At 41.8% G+C, this 26,288-nt stretch overlaps 1 protein-coding gene across 2 annotated transcripts; it reads left to right on the top strand.

Moving 5' to 3' along the window:
* The first annotated feature begins 14,563 nt into the window (after nucleotides 1-14,563).
* LOC140627584 (integrator complex subunit 6-like) lies at nucleotides 14,564-21,413 on the top strand. Of its 2 annotated transcripts, none has more exons than XM_072815993.1 (5): nucleotides 14,564-15,302; nucleotides 17,499-17,827; nucleotides 19,902-20,267; nucleotides 20,612-20,701; nucleotides 21,102-21,413. In XM_072815993.1, the coding sequence occupies exons 2-5, from the start codon at nucleotides 17,824-17,826 to the stop codon at nucleotides 21,119-21,121; spliced, it is 480 nt and encodes a 159-aa protein (XP_072672094.1). In that variant the 5' UTR covers nucleotides 14,564-15,302; nucleotides 17,499-17,823; the 3' UTR covers nucleotides 21,122-21,413. The 2 variants fall into 2 exon arrangements, with proteins under 2 accessions (XP_072672094.1, XP_072672095.1); XM_072815994.1 differs by having other exon boundaries at nucleotides 14,566-15,302; nucleotides 17,499-17,615.
* The last annotated feature ends 4,875 nt before the right edge of the window (nucleotides 21,414-26,288 follow it).

Below are 26,288 nucleotides of genomic sequence, written 5' to 3'. Positions count from 1 at the left end.
CCTGAATGAATTAGCTTGGCGTAGTTTCCATTGACCATAGGAAGTGGACATGGGAATATTGAGAGGTGCCCTGCAGGATCTCCTGCAGTGCAGACATACTTCTCCTTACTCCCCTTCTGACCAAGGGGCCCTGATCAATCAAACCCCACACTTGACTTGGTTAAAGATCCAAAAACTAATGTATGAAGGAGAGGCTTTATATATATATATATTTTTAAATAATAAATTTATTTTTTTGGTGTTCAATTTACCAACATACAGAATAACACCCAGTGCTCATCCCGTCAAGTGCCCCCCTCAGTTCCCATCACCCGTTCACCCCCACCCCCGCCCTCCTCCCCTTCCATCACCCCTAGTTCGTTTCCCAGTTAGGAGTCTTTATGTTCTGTCTCCCTTTCTGATATTTCCCACACATTTCTTCTCCCTTCTCTTATATTCCCTTTCACTATTATTTATATTCCCCAAATGAATGAGAACATAAAATGTTTGTCCTTCTCCGATTGACTTACTTCACTCAGCATAATACCTTCCAGTTCCATCCACGTTGAAGCAAATGGTGGGTATTTGTCGTTTCTAATGGCTGAGTAATATTCCATTGTATAGATAAACCACATCTTCTTTATCCATTCATCTTTCGATGGACACCGAGGCTCCTTCCACAGTTTGGCTATCGTGGACATTGCTGCTATAAACATCGGGGTGCAGGTGTCCCGGCGTTTCATTGCATCTGAATCTTTGGGGTAAATACCCAACAGTGCAATTGCTGGATCTTAGGGCAGGTCTATTTTTAACTCTTTGAGGAACCTCCATACAGTCTTCCAGAGTGGCTGCACCAGTTCACATTCCCACCAACAGTGTAAGAAGGTTCCCTTTTCTCCACATCCTCTCCAACATTTGTGGTTTCCTGCCTTATTAATTTTCCCCATTCTCACAGGTGTGAGGTGGTATCTCATTGTGGTTTTGATTTGTATTTCCCTGATGGCAAGTGATGCAGAGCATTTTCTCATGTGCATGTTGGCCATGTCTATGTCTTCCTCTGTGAGATTTCTCTTCATGTCTTTTGCCCATTTCATGATTGGATTGTTTGTTTCTTTGCTGTTGAGTTTAAGAAGTTCTTTATAGATCTTGGAAACTAGCCCTTTATCTGATAAGTCATTTGCAAATATCTTCTCCCATTCTGTAGGTTGTCTTTTAGTTTTGTTGACTGTATCCTTTGCTGTGCAAAAACTTCTTGTCTGGATGAAGTCCCAATAGTTCATTTTTGCTTTTGTTTCTTTTGCCTTCGTGGATGTATCTTGCAAAAAGTTACTGTGGCTGAGTTCAAAAAGGGTGTTGCCTGTGTTCCCCTCTAGGATTTTGATGGAATCTTATCTCACATTTAGATCTTTCATCCATTTTGAGTTTATCTTTGTGTATGGTGAAAGAGAGTGGTCTAGTTTCATTCTTCTTCATGTGGATGTCCAATTTTCCCAGCACCATTTATTGAGGAGACTGTCTTTCTTCCAGTGGATAGTCTTTCCTCCTTTATCAAATATTAGTTGACCATAAAGTTCAGGGTCTACTTCTGTGTTCTCTATTCTGTTCCATTGATCTATGTGTCTGTTTTTGTGCCAGTACCGCACTGTCTTGATGACCACAGCTTTGTAGTACAACCTGAAATCTGGCATTGTGATGCCCCCAGATATAGTTTTCTTTTTTTAAAATTCCCCTGGCTATTCAGGGTCTTTTCTGATTCCACACAAATCTTAAAATAATTTGTTCTAACTCTCTGAAGAAAGTCCATGGTATTTTGATAGGGATTGCATTAAACGTGTAAATTGCCCTGGGTAACACTGACATTTTCACAATATTAATTCTGCCAATCCATGAGCATGGAATATTTTTCCATCTCTTTGTGTCTTCCTCAATTTCTTTCAGAAGTTTTCTATAGTTTTTAGGGTATAGATCCTTTACCTCTTTGGTGAGGTTTATTCCTAGGTATCTTATGCTTTTGGGTGCAATTGTAAATGGGATTGACTCCTTAATTTCTCTTTCTTCAGTCTCATTGTTAGTGTATAGAAATGCCATTGATTTCTGGGCATTGATTTCGTATCCTGCCACGCTGTCAAATTGCTGTATGAGTTCTAGCAATCTTGGGGTGGAGGCTTTTGGGTTTTCTATGTAGAGTATCACGTCATCAGCGAAGAGGGAGAGTGATTTCTTCTTTGACAATTTGAATGCTTTTAATGTCTTTTTGTTGTCTGATTGCTGAGGCTAGGACTTCCAGTACTATTTTGAATAGCAGTGGTGAGAGTGGATATCCCTGTCTTGTTCCTGATCTTAGGGGAAAGGCTCCCTTGCTTCCCCATTGAGAATGATATTTGCTGTGGGCTTTTCGTAGATGGCTTTTAAGATGTTGAGGAATGTTCCCTCTATCCCTACACTCTGAAGAGTTTTGATGAGGAATGGATGCTATATTTTGTCAAATGCTTTCTCTGCATCTAATGAGAGGATCATATGGTTCTTGGTTTTTCTCTTGCTGATATGATGAATCACATTGATTGTTTTACGAGTGTTGAACTAGCCTTGTGTCCCGGGGATAAATCCTACTTGGTCATGGTGAATAATTTTCTTAATGTACTATTGGATCCTATGGGCTAGTATCTTGTTGAGAATTTTTGCATCCATGTTCATCAGGGATATTGGTCTGTAATTCTCCTTTTTGGTGGGGTCTTTGTCTGGTTTTGGAATTAAGGTGATGCTGGCTTCATAGAAAGAATTTGGAAGTTCTCCATCTCTTCCTATCTTTCCAAACAGCTTTAGCAGAATAGGTATGGTTTCTTCTTTAAACATTTGATAGAATTCCCCTGGGAAGCCATCTGGCCCTGGACTTTTGTGTCTTGGGAGGTTTTTGATGACTGCTTCAATTTCTTCCCTGGTTATTGGCCTGTTCAGGTTTTCTATTTCTTCCTGTTCCAGTTTTGGTAGTTTGTGGCTTTCCAGGAATGCGTCCATTTCTTCTAGATTGCCTAATTTATTGGCATATAGCTGTTTATAATATATTTTTAAAATCGTTTGTATTTCCTTGGTGTTGGTAGTGATCTCTCCTTTCTCATTCATGATTTTATTAATTTGAGTCTTCTCTCTCTTCTTTTTAATAAGGCTGGCTAATGGTTTATCTATCTTATTAATTCTTTCAAAGAACCAACTCCTGGTTTTGTTGATCTGTTCCACAGTTCTTCTGGTCTCGATTTCGTTCAGTTCTGCTCAAATCTTAATTAACTCTCTTCTTCTCCTGGGTGTAGGATCTATCTGCTGTTTATTTCTCTAGCTCCTTTAGGTGTAAGGTTAGCTTTTGTATTTGAGTTCTTTCCAGTTTTTGATGGATGCTTGTATTGCGATGTATTTCCCCCTCAGGACTGCTTTGGCTGCGTCCCAAAGATTTTGAATGGTTGTATCTTCATTGTCATTATTTTCCATGAATCTTTTTAATTCTTCCTTAATTTCCTGGTTGACCCTTTCATGTTTTAGCAGGATGGTCCTTAACCTCCACGTGCTTGAGGTCCTTCCAAACTTCTTGTTGTGACTTAGTTCTAATTTCAAGGCATAATGGTCTGAGAATATGCAGGGGATGATCCCAATCTTTTGGTATCGGTTCAGACCCGATTTGTGACTCAGTATGTGGTCTATTCTGGAGAAAGTTCCATGTGCACGTGAGAAGAATGTGTATTCAGTTGAGTTTGGATGTAAAGTTCTGTAGATATCTGTGAAATCCAACTGGTCCAGTGTATCATTTAAAGCTCTTGTTTCTTTGGAAATGTGTTTAGAAGACCTATCGAGTGTAGAAAGCACTAGATTGAAGTCACCAAGTATAAGTGTATTATTATCTAAGTATGTCTTAACTTTGGTTATTAATTGATTGATATATTTGGCAGCTCCCACATTCGGGGCATATATATTGAGGATTGTTAAGTCCTCTTGTTGGATAGATCCTTTAAGTATGATATAGTGTCCCTCTTCATCTCTCACTACAGTCTTCGGGGTAAATTTTAGTTCATCTGATATAAGGATGGCTACCCCTGCTTTCTTTTGAGGCCCATTTGAATGGTAAATGGTTCTCCAACCTTTTATTTTCAGGCTGTAGGTGTCCTTATGTTTAAAATGAGTCTCTTGTAGACAGCAAATAGATGGGTCCTGCTTTTTTATCCAGTTTGACACCCTGCGCCTTTTGATGGGGTCATTAAGCCCGTTCACGTTCAGAGTTACTGTTGAAAGATATGAGTTTAGTGTCATCATGATATCTATTCAGTCCTTGTTTTTGTGGATTGTTCCACTGGACTTCTTCTTATAGGGGAATTTTAAGAGTCCCCCTTAAAATTTCTTGCAGAGCTGGTTTGGAGGTCACATATTCTTTCAGTTCCTGCCTGTCTTGGAAGCTCTTTATCTCTCCTTCCATTTTGAATGAGAGCCTTGCTGGGTAAAGTATTCTTGTTTGCATGTTCTTCTCATTTAGGACCCTGAATATATCCTGCCAGCCCTTTCTGGCCTGCCAGGTCTCTGTGGAGAGGTCTGCTGTTACCCTAATGCTCCTCCCCATAAAAGTCAGGGATTTCTTGTCTCTTGCTGCTTTAAGGATCTTCTCTTTATCTTTGGAATTTGCAAGCTTAACTATTAGATGTCGAGGTGTTGATAGGTTTTTATTGATTTTAGGGAGGGATCTCTCTATTTCCTGGATCTCAATGCCTGTTTCCCTCCCAGATTAGGAAAGTTTTCAGCTATGGCTTGTTCAAATACATATTCTGGCCCTCTGGCCCTTTCAGCGCCCTCGGGAACCCCAATTAAACGTAGGTTTTTCTTCCTCAGGCTGTCGTTTATTTCCCTTAATCTGTCTTCATGGTCTTTTAATTGTTTGTCTTTTTCCTCAGTTTCCCTCTTTGCCATCAACTTGTCTTCTATGTCACTCACTCGTTCTTCCACCTCGTTAACCCTCATCATTAGGACTTCTAGTTTGGATTGCATCTCATTCGATTGATTTTTAATTTCTGCCTGATTAGATCTAAATTCTGCAGTCATGGTGTCTCTTGAGTCCTTTTTGCTTTTTTTCTAGAGCCACCAGTAGCTGTATAATAGTGCTTCTGAATTGGCTCTCTGACATTGAATTGTAATCCAGATTTTGTAACTCTGTGGGAGAGAGGACTGTTTCTGATTCTTTCCTTTGAGGTGAGGTTTTCCTTCTAGTCATTTTGCTCAGTGCAGAGTGGCCAAAAACAAGTTGTATTGGGAAAAGGAGAAAAGGAGAGAGAAAGAAAGAAAGAAAAGAGAAAAAGAAAAAAGAAAAAAGGAAGAAAAAAGAAAAAAGAGAAGAAAAAGAGAAAGAAAAAGAAAGAAAGGAAAAAAAAGGGTGGGGGAAGCAAACAGAAATAAAAAATCAAAACAAAACAAAACAAAACAAAACACCACAGGGGAGTATCTTCTGTTTCTGTATACTTTAAGTCCCTTGACTTCCCCTGGAACTTGTCCGTCTAGCTGGTCTTCTGGGGGAGGGACCTGTTGTGCTGATTTTCAGGTGTTAGCACTTGGGGGAGCTGCTCTGCCCCCTGCCTGGTGCAGGGCTCAGTGGGGGTTGTTTACCCCGTGAGGCCCCAGGAGGAACAAACACAGTGGTGGGCGGCCCTGGAGCCCTGGCTTCAGTAACTATGGAGCTCTCCATCTGCAGGGCCTGGAGGCTCCAGGGCGGGGCCGCTGATCTGCTCAGCTCGCTGGCAGGAGCGTTCTTGCTGTCCTGTGCCCTCCCGGCCTCTGCCTGTCCCGGTGGGAGGCCGGATCCTGGGCTGTGTCCCAGCGCCCTGTGCTCCCGGTCTGCGCTGTTGGATTCACGCTCCCACGGCCGCGCAGCCCCCTCCGCGGAGCCGCCGCCCGAGCCCCTCCGAGCTGTTCCGGGTCCAGCCATGCACGCTGCAGTCTTTTAGGGAGCTCAGCCGCGGGGTATGGCATACTCTCCTGGGTGCGCAGGTGTCTGTTAGTGTCCCAGGGAGCCTGAGAGCATCCCCGCCCTCCTGGGGTCCTGCTCTAACTCCCTGCGGGTGCCTTTCCCCCGGGGAAGATTGGTGCAGCTCCTGCTTCTCCGGGATGGAGCTCTCCTGTCCTGGGGGCACTCGCCCCGTCCTTAGCCCGGCTCCTCGCGGGGCCCCTCCCCCTTGGAGGCCTTTTGTTTCTTTATTTCTTCCCCCCCCTCCCGTCTTCCTACCTTGATAGAAGAGCAAAGTCTTCTCACTGTAGCATTCCAGCTGGTCTCTCTTTAAATCTCAGGCCAAATTCGTAGATTTTCAGGATGATTTGAAGGTTATCTAGGTAATTTGGTGGGGACAGGTGATTTGGGGACCCTACTCTTCTGCCATCGTGCCCCTCCTCCAAGGAGAGGCTTCTTAAGGAAGGACCTTTCTAATAGTTTCTGTTATTACCTCTCTCCCATGAATACCCAAAGGGGCCTGCAATCTTTTACTAGTGTGACTGTACATTGGGGATGAGAAATAATCAGATTTGTCAGTGATTACAGGACCCCAGCTCTGAACTGGCACTAATTTCCCAGACATATGAAACGTCATTCTGGTCCTTTTGAACAACATTGGGCTTACTACTGGGCGTTAGTAGGATTGAATACTTGACCAGGGTACACTGAGTTCCCATGCCATCTGAGCTGTCCATCCTAACCTGGGTGCTTTCTGACCACCAAGTCACAGCAGTGGGTATGCACAGAAGTGCTCCTTTTCAAATGGAAGTGGCGTGTACAAGATTGACTGAAGCAGGTCTTAAAACCAAGGGCTTGGGATCCCTGGGTAGCGCAGCGGTTTGGCGCGGGCCTTTGGCCCAGGGCGCGATCCTGGAGACCTGGGATCGAGTCCCACGTCGGGCTCCCGGTGCATGGAGCCTGCTTCTCCCTCTGCCTATGTCTCTGCCTCTCTCTCTCTCTGTGACTATCATAAATAAATAAAAATTAAAAAAAAAAAAGAAAGAAACCAAGGGCTTTTCATTAAGGAAGTGGCTCTAAACCCATGGCTACCTTAACTTCTTTCTCTTGCTTGGAAGAATTCTAAGATGTTCCCTATGCCCTTTGCCCTCTCGTTTTTTCCTATTGTTACATTACAGGGCAAAAGTGACTGTGCAGATGTAACTAAAATTACTAATCATCTGACCTTTATAGTGGGATTACTGGGAGCACCAAAGCTACCCTCTGAGCCTTTTAAACAGTGTTTCCTCCAGCTGGTAGCACCAGCAGCTGGCTGAGGTCATTAGAAAGCATGAGAAGAATTTGATATGTCTTTGGTAACTTGGAGATGGACAGAGCCACATGAAAAGGGCCTCTAGAGGTGACGCTGAGCCCTAGGTAACAGCCTGTGAGAAATGCAGGATCTGTCTCATAGCACAAAGGACTTGAATTCGGCCAATAATCCGAATGAATTTGGTGGTGCATTTCACCCCAGACCTTCCAGATGAGAACCCAGCTTGGCTAAAATCTTGACTTTGGCTTTTTAATCCCTGAAGCAGAGAACCAAGTCAAAGCCATCCAGACTTCTGAGCTACAGGACTACGAGAGAAGAAAGAACAAATATTGTTTCAAGCCACTAAATCTGGTATAATTTTTGAAGCTGCTAAATTAGGGGTAATTTGTCATACAAAATTAAAAAATGAATAAATACCCTCTCTGGGGATTCACATACGTTCATGTGGATTTCACTAAAACCAGTTGGCTAGAGAAGCAATACATGAAACCTGGATTATAGATGGTTCTTCCTGATACGCAGGCACTGCCTATACTAGTTTTCGTCCAGAACAAAAAGAGAAACAGAATAAAAAATTTACAGTCTTATACACTCGATTTTATACCTCATTTAAAATGCAGCATATATTGGGGTGACTGGGTGGCTTAGTCAGTCAAGTGTCTGCCTTCAGCTCAGGTCATGATCCTGCGGTCCTGGGATGGAGTCCCACATCAGGCTCAGCAGGGAATCTGCTTCTCTCTCTCCCTTTGCAACTCTCCCTGCTTGTGCGAGCGTGCTGTCTCTCTCTGTCAAAAATAAATAATAAAATCTTTTTAAAAAGGTAGCATTATAAATCAGTCAGAAGAGCATGCTACTCTTGATCTGAAGGTGGTGAGTTCAAGATCTGTGTTGGCTGTAGAGACTACTTAAATAAATTTAAAAAAATAGCATATATAAAGAGGCACTTCTGGGTTGTTGGAGGAAGGCCCTATGAAAATCCACTCCAGCACACAAGCAATGAGAACACACGTAAATCCTGTCTAAATAATGGTTATTATTTAAATGGATTCAGAACTGTGCAAATTAACCCAAGGCTGACAAGAATGGGAAGAGCGTTCACTCAAGAAAGAAGGCTAGATCCCAGGAGGGACAGTGAACTCTGGGCTGTTGTGATGAGCACTATTCCCATGGTTGTTTCCTGAGTTCTGTGGTGGCCCTGACATCAATGATGTCACATGCACAGTAGCTCTGAACACCAGCGACCTGTCACCCACTGAAGGGACAAACTTATTGGAACCCCCAGCAGTCTCTATTCCCAGACAATTGTCACTACCTGACATGCTTGATAACTCCCTGAAAAGCACCACTCCTGGGGCTTGTCTATCACTGAGCAGTCTGAGAGCTCATTCCATGGGCATAGCCCTGTTCACCATCTTAAGGTGCCAGGTAGGACTCCTGTAGGGAGTATGAATAGAAGGGATGATGATGGGCATCCTTATTTCTGATCCTTTTTTTAAAGATTTTATTTATTTATGCATGACACACACACACACAGAGAGAGAGAGAGAGAGGCAGAGACACAGGCAGAGGGAGAAGCAGGCTCCATGCAGGGAGCCCGACGTGGGACTCGATCCTGGGACTCCAGGATCACGCCCTGGGCCAAAGGCAGGCGCTTAACCGCTGAGCCACCCAGGGATCCCCCTTATTTCTGATCCTACAAGGAGCACTTCTAATTTTTTACCTATGAATAATATATGCTGAAGATTTCTGTAGATTTACATACCCTTCTTAACAAATGCTTTTAAGTATACAATGGAATATCACTTAGCCATTAGAAATGACAAATACCCACCATTTGCTTCGACGTGGATGGAACTGGAGGGTATTATGCTAAGTGAAATAAGTCAATTGGAGAAAGACAAACATTATATGGTCTCATTCATTTGGGGAATATAAAAAATAGTGAAAGGGAATAAAGTGGAAAGGAGAAAAAATGAGTGGGAAATATCAGAAAGGGAGACAGAACATGAGAGACTTCTAACTCTGGGAAACGAACAAGGGGTTGTAGAAAGGCAGGTGGGTGGGGACTGGGTGATGGGCACTGAGGGGGGCACTTGATGGGATGAGCACTTGGTGTTATGCTATATGTTGGTAAATTGAACACCAATAAAAAATAAATTAAAAAAAATTTTTTTAACTTTTCTTCATGAATAGTTGTTGCTTTTTATCCCATTTTTTGCATTCTTTGATCATGTGACATTACTCTTTTAGTGTGTTAACAAAATGCCTGTCTATATTGCCTGTAAGATCCAAATTCACTCTTGTCCTGCTCTGTGGAAATGTTCTGAGTCCTTTAGATTTTTTCTTGTAGTTGTTACTGAAGTTTGTTTGTAAAGGGTGCCAGAGACAAGTGAAAAGTTTCCCTTCCTGGTCTGGGTCCCTTGCACAACAGGGTCCTGTGGGCACAAGATTTCTCCAGCACCAAGGCCCCGCACCCAGCAGTGGGTATGCACAGAAGCGCCCCTTTTCAAATGGAAGTGGCATGTACGAGACCAACGGAAGCAGGTCTTGAAACCAAGGGCTTTTCATTAAGGAAGTGGCTCTAAACCCATGGCTACCTTTACTTCTTTTTTTTTCGTAGCTGTTACTGAAGTTCTTCAGCTTCTGGGGGGGGGGTGTGTGGGGGAGAGCTGCTGTAGGGCAGTGTGGCCAGCAGCACTCCATGGCCTGCAGCCTCCCTTACACCTCCCTGGGGCAGTAATAATAGATCAGACTCTTCTGGTGGGAAGGACTTTGCCTTATGCGCTCTATCTCAACCCAGACAGGATACTTCCTTGGTGCTCCTTCTCAGCTCTGGGCAGGAAAGTCTTCCTTGCAGGGAGCTTATGAAGTCCTTGGGTAATTTCACCTTGTGTGCTTTAACTCAGCCAAGGAATGGTGGGGGTTGGTGGTGGGGTTTTCCTTGAATGTTCTATTTCAATAATGGCCAGGTGAAGAGTGTAGGGGGATAGACTGTCTTGGGTGCTATAACAAATGATGGCAGACTAGGTGGCTTAAGAAACAATGGGAATTTATTTCTTAACAGTTCTGAAGCTGGAAGTTCAAGATCAGGGTGCCAGCATGGACAGGTTCTGGTGAGGGCCTTCTCTTCTGGTTTGCACACAGCTGACTACTTGTATCCTCACATGGCAGAAAGAGGCAGAAAGAAAGCCTCTTCTTATCAAAGCACTAATCCCACTCCCATGAAACCAGAGCCCTTATGATGCAATTACCTCTCAAAGATCCTACCTGCATATACCAACCACATTGGGATTTGGATTTCATATATGAATTTAGGAGCTAGGTACAAACATTCAGCCCATTGCAGGTGCTCTATTTCAATTCTGGGGACTGAATAAGAATAGGAATTCTCTTTACTTATCAGCCAATCTCTTGTTACTCTATTCCTGCCTGTTACAGTTAATAATTCTTTATGTGAAACTTTTGCTGTTCAAATTACTCTGTGGTTTCTTTCTACTGATTTGATGCACTCGGAAACAGAGCTGGTGTTGTGGGTAGGATGGTCCCTGAGGTAGACTATTAGACTGAGATTTTGGGGTTGACTGGGTTGTGCTTTTGGGTTTGAGAGTAGTGCTCTGCTTGTTGCCAGTAGTAAACAGGATAAAAGTAATCCATGGCATGCAATAACACCACAGTTTGTCAAACTGTCACAATGGATGATTGTAATAAAGTGCCAACTGAGGCACAGCGGAACAAGTGTATCTGGTTCCAGAAATGCATGAGAATTGTTACATCAAATTCCTGCAAACATATGGTCATAGTTTGTCTTAAATTGTAGCCATTCTCGTGGGTGTTTAATGGCATCTCATTGTGGCTTCAATTTATGTTCCTCTGCTGATTAATGATTTATACTTATTTATATGTTTAATGGCCACTCTGGGATATTCTTATGAAGTACCTTCTCAGGTCTTTTGTCCGTATTTTGGGGGGTTGCCTTTTTCTTATCTATTTGTAAGAGTTCTGATTGCAACTCCTTTATCGGATGTATATGAGCCTTTTGTGAGTCTCTGGTTTACTTTTTCACTCTCTTAATAGTGTCTTTTGATGAAAAGAAGTTCTTAATGAAGTCCAATTATCAATCTTAGATTTGCTTTTGTGCCCTGTTTAAAATCTATGCCTACCCCAAAGTCATGAAGATGATGTCCCAAGTTTTCTTCTAGATTTCTCATGCATCTGAAATAAATTTTTGCATGTGGAATGATGTAAAGATCAAGGTTCATTTTCCCAAATTGTTATCTAGTGGACTTATCAAAAGATTCTTGGAGTGCCTGGGAGGTACAGTCAGTTAAGTGCCCAGCTCTTGATTTTGACTCAGGTTGTGATTTTAGGGTCATGAGATAAAGCTCCATGTCAGGCTCTATGCTGAGCATGGAGCCTGCTTAAGACTCTCTCTTTCTCTCCTCCCCACCTCCTGCATGTACTTTCTCTTCTCTCTTAAAAAAAAAGATTTTATTTTCATATAGTATGTGGTTATATTTTTCTGTGAATTTGTCTATTTCACCTATGTTGTCAAAGTTAATATAAAGTTCACAGTATTTACCAACCCCCCTTAAAAATCTTTGCTGAATCCATAGTTATGTTTCCCTTTTCATTCCTAGTATTACTTATTGGTGGATTATCTTTCTCTTCATCAATCTCATTAATAGTTTGTTTTTGTTGTTTTCAAAGGACAAACTTTGGACTTTGTTGATTTTCTTTATTGCAATTTTTTTTTCTATTTCACTAATTTCTGTTCTGTCTTTACTAGCTCCTTCTTTCTATTTTCTCTGGGTTTATTCTACCCTTCTTCCAACTTCTAATGTTGGACACAGATAACTGATTGTGAGGCTTTTTATCCCTTTTTAATTTTTATTTTACTTTTTAAAAAATATTTTATTTATTTCAGAGAGAGAGAGAGAGAGAGAGAGAGAGAGTATGAGCATGGGGAAGGGCAGAGGGACAAGCTCAGCAGGGAGTCTGACACAGGGCTTGATCCTAGGACCCTGAAATAATGACCTGAGCCAAAGTTAGTCACTTAACTGACTGAGCCACCAGATGCTCCTTTTTCTCACAAAACAACATAAGGAAGGCTATAGCTTTGAGGTCCACCTTCACTGTACCCAAAAAGTTTTGTTATGTAATATTTTCCTTATACATTTCTATGTATTGGTTTAAAAGAGTGTTTAAAAACCTCTAAATACATTTTCCTGTTGCTTTTGACTTCTCATTTAATTCAGTTTTGCTTAGAGAGTGTGGACTGCATGAAACTATGTATTTGATCATTGTTGAGACTGTGGTCCATTTTTGTACATATTCTTGAGAAGAATTTATACTATGATTATTGGATACAGGTTTCTGTAAATGGCCATAAATCAAGCTTGTTAATTGCATTGTTAACATTTACCCATTTACTCATCTTTTGTCTGTTTGAACTAACAATAATGTAAAGAATTGTGTTACAAATCTTCCACAATAAAGATGACATTTTCAATTTCCTTCAGTAGTTCTGCTTATATATTTTTGAGGCTGTTTTATTAGGTTCATGCAAGTGGATGGACAATTGTTAAACATTTCTGGTGAAATTAAATCTGGTTATTCTATAGTGGCCTCTGAACTGTAAGGATGCATTTTAAAAGTCTCTTATATCTAAAAAAAATAAAAATAAAAGTCTCATATCTGATATTAATATAATTACCTCAACTTTCTTTTGGTTAATATTTTCTCAGTATAAAATACAAATTTTTAAATAATCATTATGTGTTCTCATATTTTAAATGTTTTTCTTTTAAAGAACATAACTAGAGATGCCTGGGTGGCTCAGCAGTTGACTGTCTGTCTTCGGCTTAGGGCGTGATCCCTGGGCTCTGGGATTGAGTCCTTCATTGGGCTCCATGCGGGAAGCATGCTTCTCCCTCTGTCTGTGTCTCTGCCTCTCTCTCTCTCTCTGTATTTCTCATGAATAAATAAATAAAAACTTTTAAAAAATAAAATAAAAAACATATAACTAGAATTAAAAAAAAATCCTTACTGGCAACCTTTACTGGCAAGTGTAGCTTATTTATATTTATTTTCATTACAGATATTTGGACTTGTATTTAGCAAGTTACTTTGTGCTTTCTCTTTGTATTTCTTTGTGCTTATTTTCTCCTTTATTTTTATTTTTTAAGTTAGATTTTTGACAATAAATTAAAACATTAATGAATGCTGTTGTGGATGTTTTCTTTTATGATCATAAAGCCTATTTGTAGTTGGCACTTATTATTTGCTTTCATTTAGGTTTATGATCCACTTGGGGTAATTTATTTTAAAGATAGTATTTATTTATTTATTTATTTATTTATTTATTTATTTGAGAGAGATAGTGTGAGAGAGAGCACAAGCAGGGTGAGGGGGACGGGGAGGGGCAGAGGGAGAGGGAAAAGCAGACGCCCAGATGAGCAGTGAGCCTGACTCTGGCTGATTTCAGAGTTCTGGGATCATGATCTAAGCCAAAGGCAGATATTCAACCAACTGAGCTATCCAGGCTCCCAACTTGGAGTAATTTTTGTATATGATGTGAGGAAGGGGTTTGACTTCATTCTTTTGCATGCAGATGTCCACTTCTCCTGGCAACATTTGTTGAAAAGACTGTTCTTTTCCCATTGAATAGTCTTGGCACCCTTGTCAAACCAATTGACCATTGATTAGGGGCTTATTTATGGACTCTTTTGTTTGTTCCTTTGGCCTATATGTCAAGCCTTATGCCAGTACCAAACAGTCTTGATTATTGTAACTTTGTAGTAAGTTTTGAAATCTGGGAATGTTTATGATATTGTGTGTAGTAGTCAGACCAGTTAACTAGAAGGAGACTGATCTGCTAAAAACAGACAAAATTTTGTTTAGGACATTTGTTGTTTATGAAAATATCAGGTCTAGCTCACATGTTTATTGCATGAATGGGTTGTTTTGTAATACTTTAATATTTAGAATATTCATTTTCACTGAATCTCTTCATCTAACCAGATGTACACACATTTATTTTTCACATTTATTTTTCTCAAGCATGTGGGAAGGGTGTGGGTTGATTATCACTTACAGTGCTCTCTTCATGCTTTATCTCTTTGCTACAAACATTTCCATGAAGTAGACAGCATTTTATGCTCATTTTATGGTTATAGTAGTTTCCCTAGGTTTAGCCAGTTGAAAAGTGGCAGAATCTAGATCTAGAAGATTCCAGAGATTGCACACCCTGATATTATATTACACTGCCTCCAGTTATGAGTTCAGCAGAGAATTCCTTATTCACATGAAAATAATTGAACTGATAATATGCAGGATAATTTGTGTCAGTTTATAATGCTTCTTTGCCCAATTTAGATGATTTTAAGTGGGGTTATCTGTCCATTAAATTGAATAGATCTTAGGCTGGATGCACCCTTGAAATGATACACCAAGTTTTGTTTGTATGGGGGCTATCTTAGGAAGAAAATCTGTAGGTTTAATCAAATTATTCAAAGAAGTTAAGGTCCTCAAAGACTATCTGGACTATAAAAGAATTCCATGGAACCTAGGCTCTTCCAAATGGGGACAAGTGTGGTCTTTTATTTGGGATGGTGGTATAAGGGAGATCAGCCCGTTCTCTAACCTGGCTTGAGACATAAAGGAGTTGTTCTGGACCTAGTGGTTTTAGCCTATAGACAGTAGTGATGGTGGACTGAGTAATGACTTAGATATGGGGAGATTATTCTAGACTCTAGACCATGATAGATATCCTGGAAATGAGATTCTAAATTCTATTTGGTGCCATGGTGCACTTCGCTAACACAGTGTTTGGCCATGTCCTCCCTAGAGGATCATACATTTGAGCTGTATAGCATCAATTTCTTTCCCGCTGACTTCCCTGTTTCCCATCAGAGTGTTCTGCTCGCACAAATAGTTAATTATGAGAAATATCTAAAGACAACAGCTTCTCCATTTCAGGAGACTGATCCAGGACAACCTAAAAGAGTTTATACTTTTAGCTATCTGCTTAAAAATGATAAGAAGGTAAGATAACTATGACTATTTCTGCTCAAATTGTAATATTTTTGGTATAATTATTTTTGTCTTTAAAGGATGAATGTAAGTCGTGTGCTCTACTTCTATTTATTTAAAAGCTGAAATATGATACAAGGATTCTTATGTGAACAGAAAGTGGAAGCCTCCTGATTCGAATGGGACAGAAATCATAGTTATCATTTATTAGAGTAGGAGCTGGTGTTTTAAATGATTATATTTTAATGCTCACAACTGTTCTGCAGACCAGTGTTCCCATCTGCTCTTTAATAAGAAGAAATCAAGGCTGACAGTGGTCAAATGCCTCTTCCTGAATGACACAGCTGATAAGAGATAGAGTCAGGATTTGAATCCACATATTTCTGGCCCCAAAGTCTATAATCTTTCCCACCTCATGCGCCAGTAAGCCCTTTGGTATTGAGTCTACTCCCTCTGCTTCCATTATTCAAGTCATTATTGCTCTACTGAGAAAATGCCTAAGTGTTCCTCTTGAAACTTGAATTACTAGGTGATGTTGCCATCATTGGATGGTCCTTATGGACCTCTTAGTGTGGGATTATGTGTAGTGTGTGTGAGAGAGACATACTGACTTGGCCGTTGAAGCACAAAGACAAAGAGCATATAATATCTGCCCTCATGGAAGAGAACACAATATAAAGGCACAGAACAGGGATCCCTGGGTGGCACAGCGGTTTGGCGCCTGCCTTTGGCCCAGGGCGCGATCCTGGAGACCCGGGATCGAATCCCATGGCAGGCTCCCGCTGCATGGAGCCTGCTTCTCCCTCTGCCTGTGTCTCTGCCTCTCTCTCTCTCTCTCTCTCTCTCTGTGACTATTATAAATAAATAAAAATTTTAAAAAAAGGCACAGAACATGCTACAATATCCTGTAACAGGACAAGACTTGGAGTGTCCCACCACACCCCAAACTCCTCAGTTAGTTGGAGTTTTTCTTAATTTTCTGTGCCTTAGTTTCCTCATTTTTAACAACAGAAATAGTAATCACACATAATTCAGAGCTTGGTGTGAGACTGAGTTAATATAAAGCATTTAGAACAGTATCTGGTAGAGACTAAATGCTCAATGAAAATGTTTTCACCCATTCTGGATTCCTCTTTTATGGGAAATGCAAATGGTTTGGGAAAATATTTTTATCACAACTGTATTCAGGGAGTGCAGGGACGTATTCCTGGCTTATACTTTATTTTTTTAAAGATTTTATTTATTTATTCATAGGCAGAGGGAGAAGCAAGCCTCCTGTAGCAAGCCCGATGCAGGACTAGATGCCAGGACCCCGAGATCACAACCTGAGTGAAAAGCAGATAGACGCTCAACTGCTGAGCCATGCAAGCATCTCTTGGGTTATCCTTTAATGAAAACAGCTTTTAGCTAACCAATTATACCCTTGATTTCATGTTTTATCCACCACTACCTCTGAAAAGCATTCTCTACACCTACCCAGCTTCAAGGATGACAGATTTGATTCTTCATAGGGTTTGGGATGGAGAGATTTATATATTCAATTGGTTCTACCTCTTACCATCTACATGTATCATTTAATGGAGTGTTAATCAGTATTAGTTCATAGATTTTTTTTTTTTAAAGATTTTATTTATTCATGATAGTCACAGAGAGAGAGAGAGAGAGGCAGAGACACAGGCAGAGGGAGAAGCAGGCTCCATGCACCGGGAGCCCGACGTGGGATTCGATCCCGGGTCTCCAGGATCGCGCTCTGGGCCAAAGGCAGGCGCCAAACCGCTGCGCCACCCAGGGATCCCTAGTTCATAGATTTAAAGCACAATAGGACAAAAAAGATATTTGCTTTTTTTCTCCACTAACAAAACGTGAAGCAAAATGGTGCATACTTCTCCAAAGAGATAACCATAGGTTTATAATTTTGATTGATGACAGCCACTCCTTCTCCGGCATTCGTAGTTGTCATGACTGTCCCATGTTTGGTTTGGGACACAGACCTTGCATTTTACCTTCTTATTATTTCATTTAGGGTAAATTAAAATTGGATTGCATTTTCTGAAAACACGGTGTGGGTTGGGTGAGTATAAATCCTTGGCCAATGATTTAAACATATATTAATAATATGAACACATGGCTGTATGTGTATATGAAGAGTGTGATTTTCCAATGATTGGATTTTGTCTTTAATGAAATATGTTCACCGATGTTTTTCAGGAAACAAAAGAATGCTGAAGGAGTTCAGTTTGCAATGGGGCATCAAAAGCAAATGAAGCATCCTGGAAAGCCCAGCAGCTGCTCATCAACTAAGAGAAGATAGAGTACATCACTATGGTTAAGCAAACAGGAAGGAGAGTGGGAAACCCATCTCTAGGGCTCAACCATGTCAATGGAAGTTTATAACCCTTGAGGGATGGATAAATATGAGCATGTTTGCAAGTGGTGGGGCAAGTCTCTACGTTACTTCCAACCATTTGGAGTGGTTTAAGAGTTAGAACAAGCAGTTCCTGAGGCAGAAGAAAATGATGAACTTGACAACAGAATGGGTCTGCTCATGTTTTGCCTGTCTTCACATTGTGTTCATGCTCTAATCCAGTGTAGTCTGGCTTCTTATGATAGTCCAATGAAGCTGTTAGCGTCAAGGTCACTAGCAGCTGCTATACTTTGGTATTAATTTCTCAGAAGCATGTGATATGTTTGTTCACTTCCTGCCCATGGAAAACTTTTTGGGTTCCCAGATACCACATTCTCCTGGATTCCTTATCGCCTTACTAGTGACCCCTTTTCCTTCTCCCTTTCTCATTTTTCCCCTCTTTTTTCCCACATATTATATTTCAGGGGCTCAAAGCTGGATATTGGGCACTTCTCTCTTCAACCCACTACCCCCTTAGGTGATTCCTGAAGTCTTAGAATTTAAGTATTACTCACACTACAAGAACTCTCACCTTTGCACCTTTACACAATTTGCTCCTGAACTTCAGTCTCAAATACAACTGTTTACATGTCATCTCCAGTTTCTATTATATATCTAAAATGTATCTGGTTGTACATGAACTTCTGACTCTCCCCCTCTCCAAAAATGCTCTACTTTCAGCCTTCTCTATCTCAGGTAATAGCACCCCCCCATTGGTGTAACTTTCATAAAGGTGTAACAACCTGCTGTCCACAGGTATGGTAGCCAGTGAAGGGTCTAGAAGCCCCAATATTTATATTTGTAGAAATCCATATTGTAAAAAGTCTCAACCATGGCCTACATCAATCTACCATCCTGAGGTCACTCACCCAGAATCAGGAGACCACACTTATGACTCTTGAGAGCAGTGGCCTAACACTATGCACACTCCTGTACTATTATTTCCCCGGGAGTTCAGGCCAAAACATTTAAATTCACTAATGATTCCTCTTGTTAATCTATTCTTCTCTCACATCCATCCCTTAGCAAATCCAGGCAACTTGACACCCAGTAGAATTCCTGTAGTGCCCATTTGTCCCCATCCCTCGACTGCCATCATCTTTCCCCAAGCTACTATAGTAGATTCTTAACTGATTTTCCAGCTTCCCTTTATTGCCCCTGTCTAACCCATTCGCCACCCTTCAGCCAGAGGGACCATGTCCACACAGAAACCAGATCATGCCAAGTCCATCCCGGAAGCCATCATCACCCCCTGCCCTCTGTGCACTCAGGATAGAGTCTGAGCTCCGGATGCTGGTCTACACACCTTGCAAGATGTGGTCCTACCAGCCTCTCCTGCTATCACATGTCTTCTTCATATCCTCCTTGCTGTCTCTGTTTCTGCCCTTTGATCCCTGGCTCTGGATCGTCCCATCCTAGGGGCACTGCATGGCCCTCATGCTGCTGGAACTCCTCCTCTGTGTGTGCCAGGGTGGCTCTGTCTCCTGCTCTTGGCTTTGCCCAGGGGTAACCTCCTTGGAGGGCTCTGCCCTACCAGGGACTCATGGAGGCTTCCCATCCTGCTCTCTGTCACATACCTGCTTACTTCCTCCCTGACACAAAGTCAAACTGGTTATTTCCTTTGTCCATTTTACACATACCATCTGACTTCCCCATGAGGATGTAAGTTCCATAAGGGTAGGGATCGTTTATGTCTGTCTCCTTCACTGCTAATCCCCTGGGGTTGGCTCAGTGTCTGACCCCAGAGGAGGCTGGGAATATGAAGCACAGGTATCAGACTTGGAATGAAAGGAAATTACCTTTCTGAGACAAAAGACAAATGAGGAGGATCATATACTGACTGGGATTTTTGATGATGGAGTGCCAATATCAGGCATCCTGACTTCAAGTGATATGTTCAGCTTTTCACCTTGTAGAGAGTATCAGGGGAGACATTAAATCATGAGTGCCAGGGCTCTGTGAATGTTTGTTTATTAGATGTACTATCCAAGTACATTTCTGTATGTATTCATGGTGCCAAGAGAGAAAAAGGGATTTATTGTATGATCGTTATAGAGCCCTATTTGTGGGATCTGACTTTTCCCCTTGATACCTACTCCTGATTTTGAAATAAATAATTTTCTCAGAACTTCAGAGCACAGAGATGTCCCTGTGGGGGTGACAAAATGCACCTACCTCACAGCTCAATCTCTTAATTTGGTTTCCAGGTGCTATTGTCACTCACGATATCCATAACAGGAAGATGGAAAATAATCCGAACCCACCTGAGGGTTTCTTGCCAAAACCTGCTGCACCAGAGGTGATGAATATGTCAGGAGCTGGTATTCCACCCAACCAAATGGGTTCTCCCTGTGACGACTTCATTAAAGATGACCTGATTCATAAACCTGGTAGTAATTCACTTGGAGGAGGAACCAAAAGCCACAGTGTCTCTACAGGTGACCCCAAAGGTCCAACAAGGTCTTCACCAGGATCTGTGCCAAATAAATTGCATATAAGAACTGCTATGGCAAATAAAATTAATGATGATATAAAATATCAGTTAATGAAGGAAGTTCGGAAGTTTGGTCGAAGTAAGTAGTGAAAGAAATGCTATTACTAAAACCATGGGAAGTATCTCTCAATCTATGATTTAGAATAGATTCAACCCACCTCTTGAACTCATCCTTTGGCCAAGTTGGGTTTTTACATAATTTAGGGTGATTTCTCTTGAATTGGTCTCAAAATTCCTAATACATCTCTTAAAATTGTACTTTTTGCTTGGTTAGTGTTTACAATAGTTTCCTTAGTAAACACAAATACTATGTAACTCTTTAGCCCATGAGGAATAATTACTGACAGAGTGGATGCACTAAGATTGAGTTCTATACCATCTTCATGTCTTAAAAAAATATTGAATTTTAAAAACTATTTTCAGAATATGAAAGAGTTTTCACTTTGAAGAAGTGCAAGGATCTCTTGCAGTCAAGAAACAGTTTGTTGAATATACCATCAAGGAAGCTGAAAGGTAGGTGTAAAAAAAGAACTCTTCACTTTCCTTTTTTTCAAAGAACTCTCCAAAAAAAATTTTTTTAAACTACAGTTATGCCCAATGCTGGAAGAGGGTCACAAAAAATTCCTGGCTTATTTTCCTCAAATCCTGGCCCACAGTCATAGTTCATGCTATTTCCCTTAGGCTTTTTGATTGATATTATCCTAGTCTAATCCATTCTTCCAAGCCTAATGAATGTCCATGCTCACCATACTCTGGAGTGGGCACAGGCCCTCAATTGACATTATTGGTATTTTTCGAAGAGGATGCATTTTCTATTCCCATTTTAAGCTCTATCTTGTATTCACTACTATCTCTTACACATCATAGATGCTTTAGATACCTTCTAGTTATTTATATTTGTCTTTACTTTCAGGTTTAAAAGAGGAGTCTTAATTCAGCAACTTGAGAAGGTCCTAGAAAAAATAGAATCCTGCCACCATCTCAAGAAAGTTAATGATCAGAAAAGTAAATAATTGTGTTCTTGTAAAGACCACTGAGAAGCAAGGATGAATTTTCTATGCTGTATGCTGCAATGAGATACTTCTTAAGCCCTCCTAAAATGTAGTCAAGAAAATTATAGTCAAGAAAAGGATAAGCAAAAAGGCAGTGGAGCCTTTTAGTTTTATGGTTCTTTGTCAGTAAAAGATGGGCTATATATAGCCCTAAGAGTTTCCTATGAAAGTAATTTGTTGTTTCTTTATTTTTTTGTTGTCTTACCTGAGGAGGGGGATGTTATTAACGCACCAAACTGAATGATATTTCAGTCCCGGTTTCTGTAGCAGGTCATGTGGTGTAGCTGGAATTTATAACTGCTTCCTTGCATTGTCCACTTCTTACTCCTTTGTCCTGAGACAGAACTTCAGCTAGTCATGGTGCTTTGCCTGGTAGAGTGACTCAAGATTTCATTGCTGAAGCATCTGGGCCATTAGATATCCTGCCTTAAATGAACTGTTGCCATTTTCCACAAACTCAAAGCACAGAATGTGAGAGTAGTAAAAAGCTTTCCAGATGTACTGGGTGTATCCTCCCTTAGCTCCTTGTGTAGCATAGCAGGAACCCAAATGCCCTTTGATTGCCAGCCAGCATGGGACTGCCTTCTTCACCTCTGGATTGAGAGGGCTGAAGGGGCCAAAATGGCTAGCTGACAGTTCCAATTCCATCTCACTTGGTATCACCGGTGTGTTTTTCAGTGAAAGCTTAGTTGATGTACCCCTCTGGGATGAATACCTCTGGTTCAGCAAAGCCTATAGTAATAGAGGTGGAAAGAATTTAGGGATAAACTAACAGAAAGCTTTTCCATTTCCACTCCTTGATTTCAAGACCTGTAAATCCTGACTGTAGGAGAAAAAACAAATTATGTTGAATGCTGATATACAGCAGATACTGCTTCTTAGAAGTTTTGCCGTCTAGTATAATCTTTGTCCCTGCCACCTTGGTGACTCTCTCTGTGCTTGAACTCACTAGGGATAATACAAATGCTGTAGGATGAGGTTGATTGATATCTAAATAATAGATACTTTATTCATTAGATTATTCAACTGTTTTAAGGATTTTATTTATTTATTCATTCATAAGAGACAGAATGAGAGGGGCAGAGACACAGGCAGAGGGAGAAGCAGGCTCCATGCAGGGAGCCTGATGTGGGACTCGATCCTGGGACTCCAGGATCAGGCCCTGGGCTGAAGGCAGTGTTAAGCCGCTGAGCCACCCGGGCTGCCCAGATTATTTAACTTTTGCATTGGTAAGGATATTCTTAGTGATCATCCACGTGACACACTTGTCTTCACATCATAGGGCTATCAAGATGGTATATCCATATACGTCCTCCCCAGGCCTCCTCATCACAAATTTTCAATCACATATCCTCAAAGTGCCTGACCATTCAGCCAATGACATGAACACAGCCTGTGCAGGACCATATATTTGTACTTCAGCTCAGATATTCCCTCTAGGAGGCTTACCCTTTACCAGTGTCCTTCAGGGCTGTGCCAGGAGGGACTGCAGTGCAACAGCTGTCCACGTTTGGCCTGTGTGGTAGGCAAGTGTTATGGACTAAATGTTTTGTCTCCCCGCCACAACAATTCATATGTTGAAGCCCTAACCCCCAATGTGATGGTATTTAGAAATGGGTTCTAGGGAGGTAATTATGTTTAGATGAGGTTATGAGGGTGGAGCCCTCATGATGGGGTTAATGTCCTTAAAAGAAGAAACCAGAGAGCTTACTCTCTCCCTCCATGATGTAAGAACACAGTGAGAAGGCAGCTGTCTTAGTCTATTAGAGCAGCTGTAGCAAAACACCATAGACTGGGTGACTTGAAAACGACAGAGATGTATTTCTCACCATTCTAGAGGCCAGAAAGTCCATGACTGAAGCTACGGCAGATTCAGTGTGTGGTGAGTACTTGCTTCCTGGTTCATAAACAGCTGTCTTCTCACTGTGTCCTCACATGGCTGAAGGGATGAGGGAACTCTCTGGAGCCTTTTTTTTTTTTAAGATTTATTTGTTTGTTTATTTATTTATTTATTTATTTATTTATTTATTTATTTGAGAGAGAGAGAGAGACTATAAGTGGGGTGAGGGGCAGAGGGAGAGAAGCAGACTCCCCACTGAGCAGGGAGCCCCAGGCAGGACTTGATCCCATGACCTAGAAATCATGACCTGAGTTGAAATCAAGAGTTAGATGCTCAACCCAACTGAGGCGAACACACACCCCTGGAGCCTCTTTTAGAAGGGCAAAAATCCTGTTCATGTAGATCTGCCAAAGGCTCCATATCAAAGTACATGATATCGATGTAGAGAGGAGTAGCCATCCCTTCCCTCTCCTTGAATCCCTGCCTGGCTCCAAGCATCAACCAAGGACGGTCCCTCCTAGCCACTGAGCCCAGCAAGACAGGCCCCTGCCTCAAAGTCCTGTCACACTGGGGATTAGGATTTCAATACATGAATTTGGGGGTGGGGAACACAAACGTTCAGACCATGGTGGCAGCCATCTGCAAGCCAGGAAATGAGCCCTCACCTGACACTGAACCTGACAATACCTTAATCTTGAACTTCCAAGCCTCCAGAAGACTGAGAAATAGATTTTTGTGGTTGAAGCCATCCAGTCTAAGATACTTTGTTATAGCAGCCTGAACAGACTAAGACAGCAAAGTTCTAATCATGTCCTTCCCTATTCTCATCTCTTGTATCAAACGCATGAGTACCATGTACGAGTACTGTGCTGGTGGGATTTTGCTGATGTAATTAAGATCCCAGGCCAGTTGACACTGAGATACAGAGAGAATGTTGGTGGGTCTGATCTACTCAGGGGGTCCTTTCAAAGCTTTCCCTTATCAAGGAATGGAAGAGATGTCAAAGAAACTCAAAGCACAAGAAGCATGCAACATGAAATGACTACTATGAGGATAGAGCAGCACTCCTGAGAAGGCATGGGGTAGTTGTAGGATTGTACAGTGCCTCTCAACTCAAGGAAATGGGGACCTCCTTCTTCACCTTTCAGGAGTTAGATCTGCTAACAGCCTGAATGAATTGAAGTGGATGATTCTAGAGCTTCTAGATAAACACGAACCTAGCTGATGCCTTCACTTTTGCTTTTGAGTCATTCAGCAGAGATGCTAGATGAGTCTTCTGGGTCTTTCCATATGCAGAACTGTGAGGCAATAATGTATGGTGTTTTAAGCTGCTCCACTTGTGAAGATTTGTTGTGTAGCAATATAAAAAATACAGTGTTGCCCACCTACTGTGAAGGAACACCAGTCATCCAGGGCTGAGGGTATTTGCTTATGTTCTCCAGCTACCTGTTCATAAGAAACTCCCCTGGAGTCCATAGGTGCAGGAGCAGAGGACTTTCTCATGTCCTAGGCCCCCCTCAAAACTAGGATATTTACAGGTTACTTGACAGAGCTCTCCTAATAGCAGAACAATGAGGAATACATTACTACCAGAGCTAAAACACTGCTTTTTGTGTCCCTTATAATGGTAGGAAAGGGTTGCTGTCACACATTGTTGTTCACCATCTGACATGATCCACACCACTCATTTCACATCTCTTATTCAATTACAACTTTTTTTTTAAGTGTGCTGATATTTTCTCACAGTTCTTCTGCTTGTCTACCATTGTTATTTCCCAACTGGAATGGAAGAACAATGGGAAGAGAGCCCAGTTCCTTTCAGACCTAAATAAGCAGCTGGCACTTAGATGGTTTCTAGCAAATACTGAATGGATTATTTTTAATCCTCATCCTCAACCTGGGAGGTTGATGCTGTCAAGGGCCTCAGACTGCAGGAGGGGATGTGGAAACACAGAGAGGTTAGGTATATAACCCCAGGTCATGAACAAATATGGGTGGACCTGGACCAAACACTCAGAGCCAGGTCTGGCTTGAAGCCAAGTTCTTTATATTCCTCCAATGCTGCCTCCGGACCACATAGCCTCTGCATGCGCCTGGCCCACAGTCTGTCATTGGTCCTTATTTGTCACCTGACCCTGGATCTGGAGCATTCTCTGCTGACTCTCCCTCCCTGACAGGAGGTCCCAGGATTGGGGGGGGGGGCTCAGCCTCTGCCTCGGTTCTTGAGCCCTGAGGACTGCCAGGAAGAGCTACTCTGTCACACAGGGCCCATATCTGCCCCTCCACTTATCCCTGGCCTAGAGGAGGGTCTGCTGTCTGTGTGTTCCCCAGTAGAGATCACAGACAACCAGTGAATGACCCACTGTGAACATTTCCCCACTGCAGAGCCTGTAGCCTCTCCCAGGTACTGTGCCATGACTGTCCACTCTAGGCAGCACCAAGCCTGAGAAGAACATTAACAGAATGCCTAAAATGGGCCAGGGTGGACTTTGGATACTTACCATCCTGCTCATCTCAACCTCATAGCCATCTTATGAGGCAGGGTCTAGATTTACTCTCAACCCCTGAGGAAACTGAGACCCCAGAGAGCATATCCTTGCTCCAGGTCCAACAGCTCGCTGGGAGCTGAAGCCAGAGTTAAATCCGGGTGTCTCTCACTCCATGGCGTATGCTCTTGAGAATGGGGTAGCACCATTCCTGTGCTTCACAATGGGAAACTGGATTCCTTACTAAATTGAGATCTAAAGAATAAAAAGTGAGAGGACTTTGCCTTGCCAAGTGAAAAGTCGTTAACCTTAAAATGAAACTATCAGTTATTTTGCCAGCAAAATTTGTTTATTTAGGAAAGGTAAAGAACTGCAATCCAGGACAGAAATCTACAGCAAAACCATAGGGAAGTCCAGAGAACAAAGGAGAGTAAGGCTCTTTTATATAAGAGAGGGGGCAGTTGTAAACAAGAAGTCCACTGGAATAAACTGGGATTGGAAGTAGAGCAGCTTCTCACTGGCTGACCTGTGCTGTCCCTCAATGGCTGGATTGTGACTGTCCCTCATTGGCTGGGCTGTGACTGTCTCTCATTGGCTGGGCTGTGACTGTCCGTCATTGGCTGACCTGTGACTGTCTCTCATGGCTGGCCTGTGACTGTTTTTCATGGCTGGGCTGTGACTTTCTCTCATCTTGCTGCACTGTTACTGTGTTTCATTGGGCT

This window comes from Canis lupus, chromosome X, assembly GCF_048164855.1.
Source record: "Canis lupus baileyi chromosome X, mCanLup2.hap1, whole genome shotgun sequence".
Classification (NCBI taxonomy): Eukaryota; Metazoa; Chordata; class Mammalia; order Carnivora; family Canidae; genus Canis; species Canis lupus.
This window is presented reverse-complemented; position numbering and strand designations above follow the sequence as displayed.

Bases quoted from the DNA above. Each gene is read 5' to 3' on its own strand.
- LOC140627584 (XM_072815993.1), top strand. The intron at 20,268-20,611 runs GTAAGTAGTGAA...AACTATTTTCAG, and splicing joins AGTTCGGAAGTTTGGTCGAA to AATATGAAAGAGTTTTCACT. The intron at 20,702-21,101 runs GTAGGTGTAAAA...CTTTACTTTCAG, and splicing joins ACCATCAAGGAAGCTGAAAG to GTTTAAAAGAGGAGTCTTAA.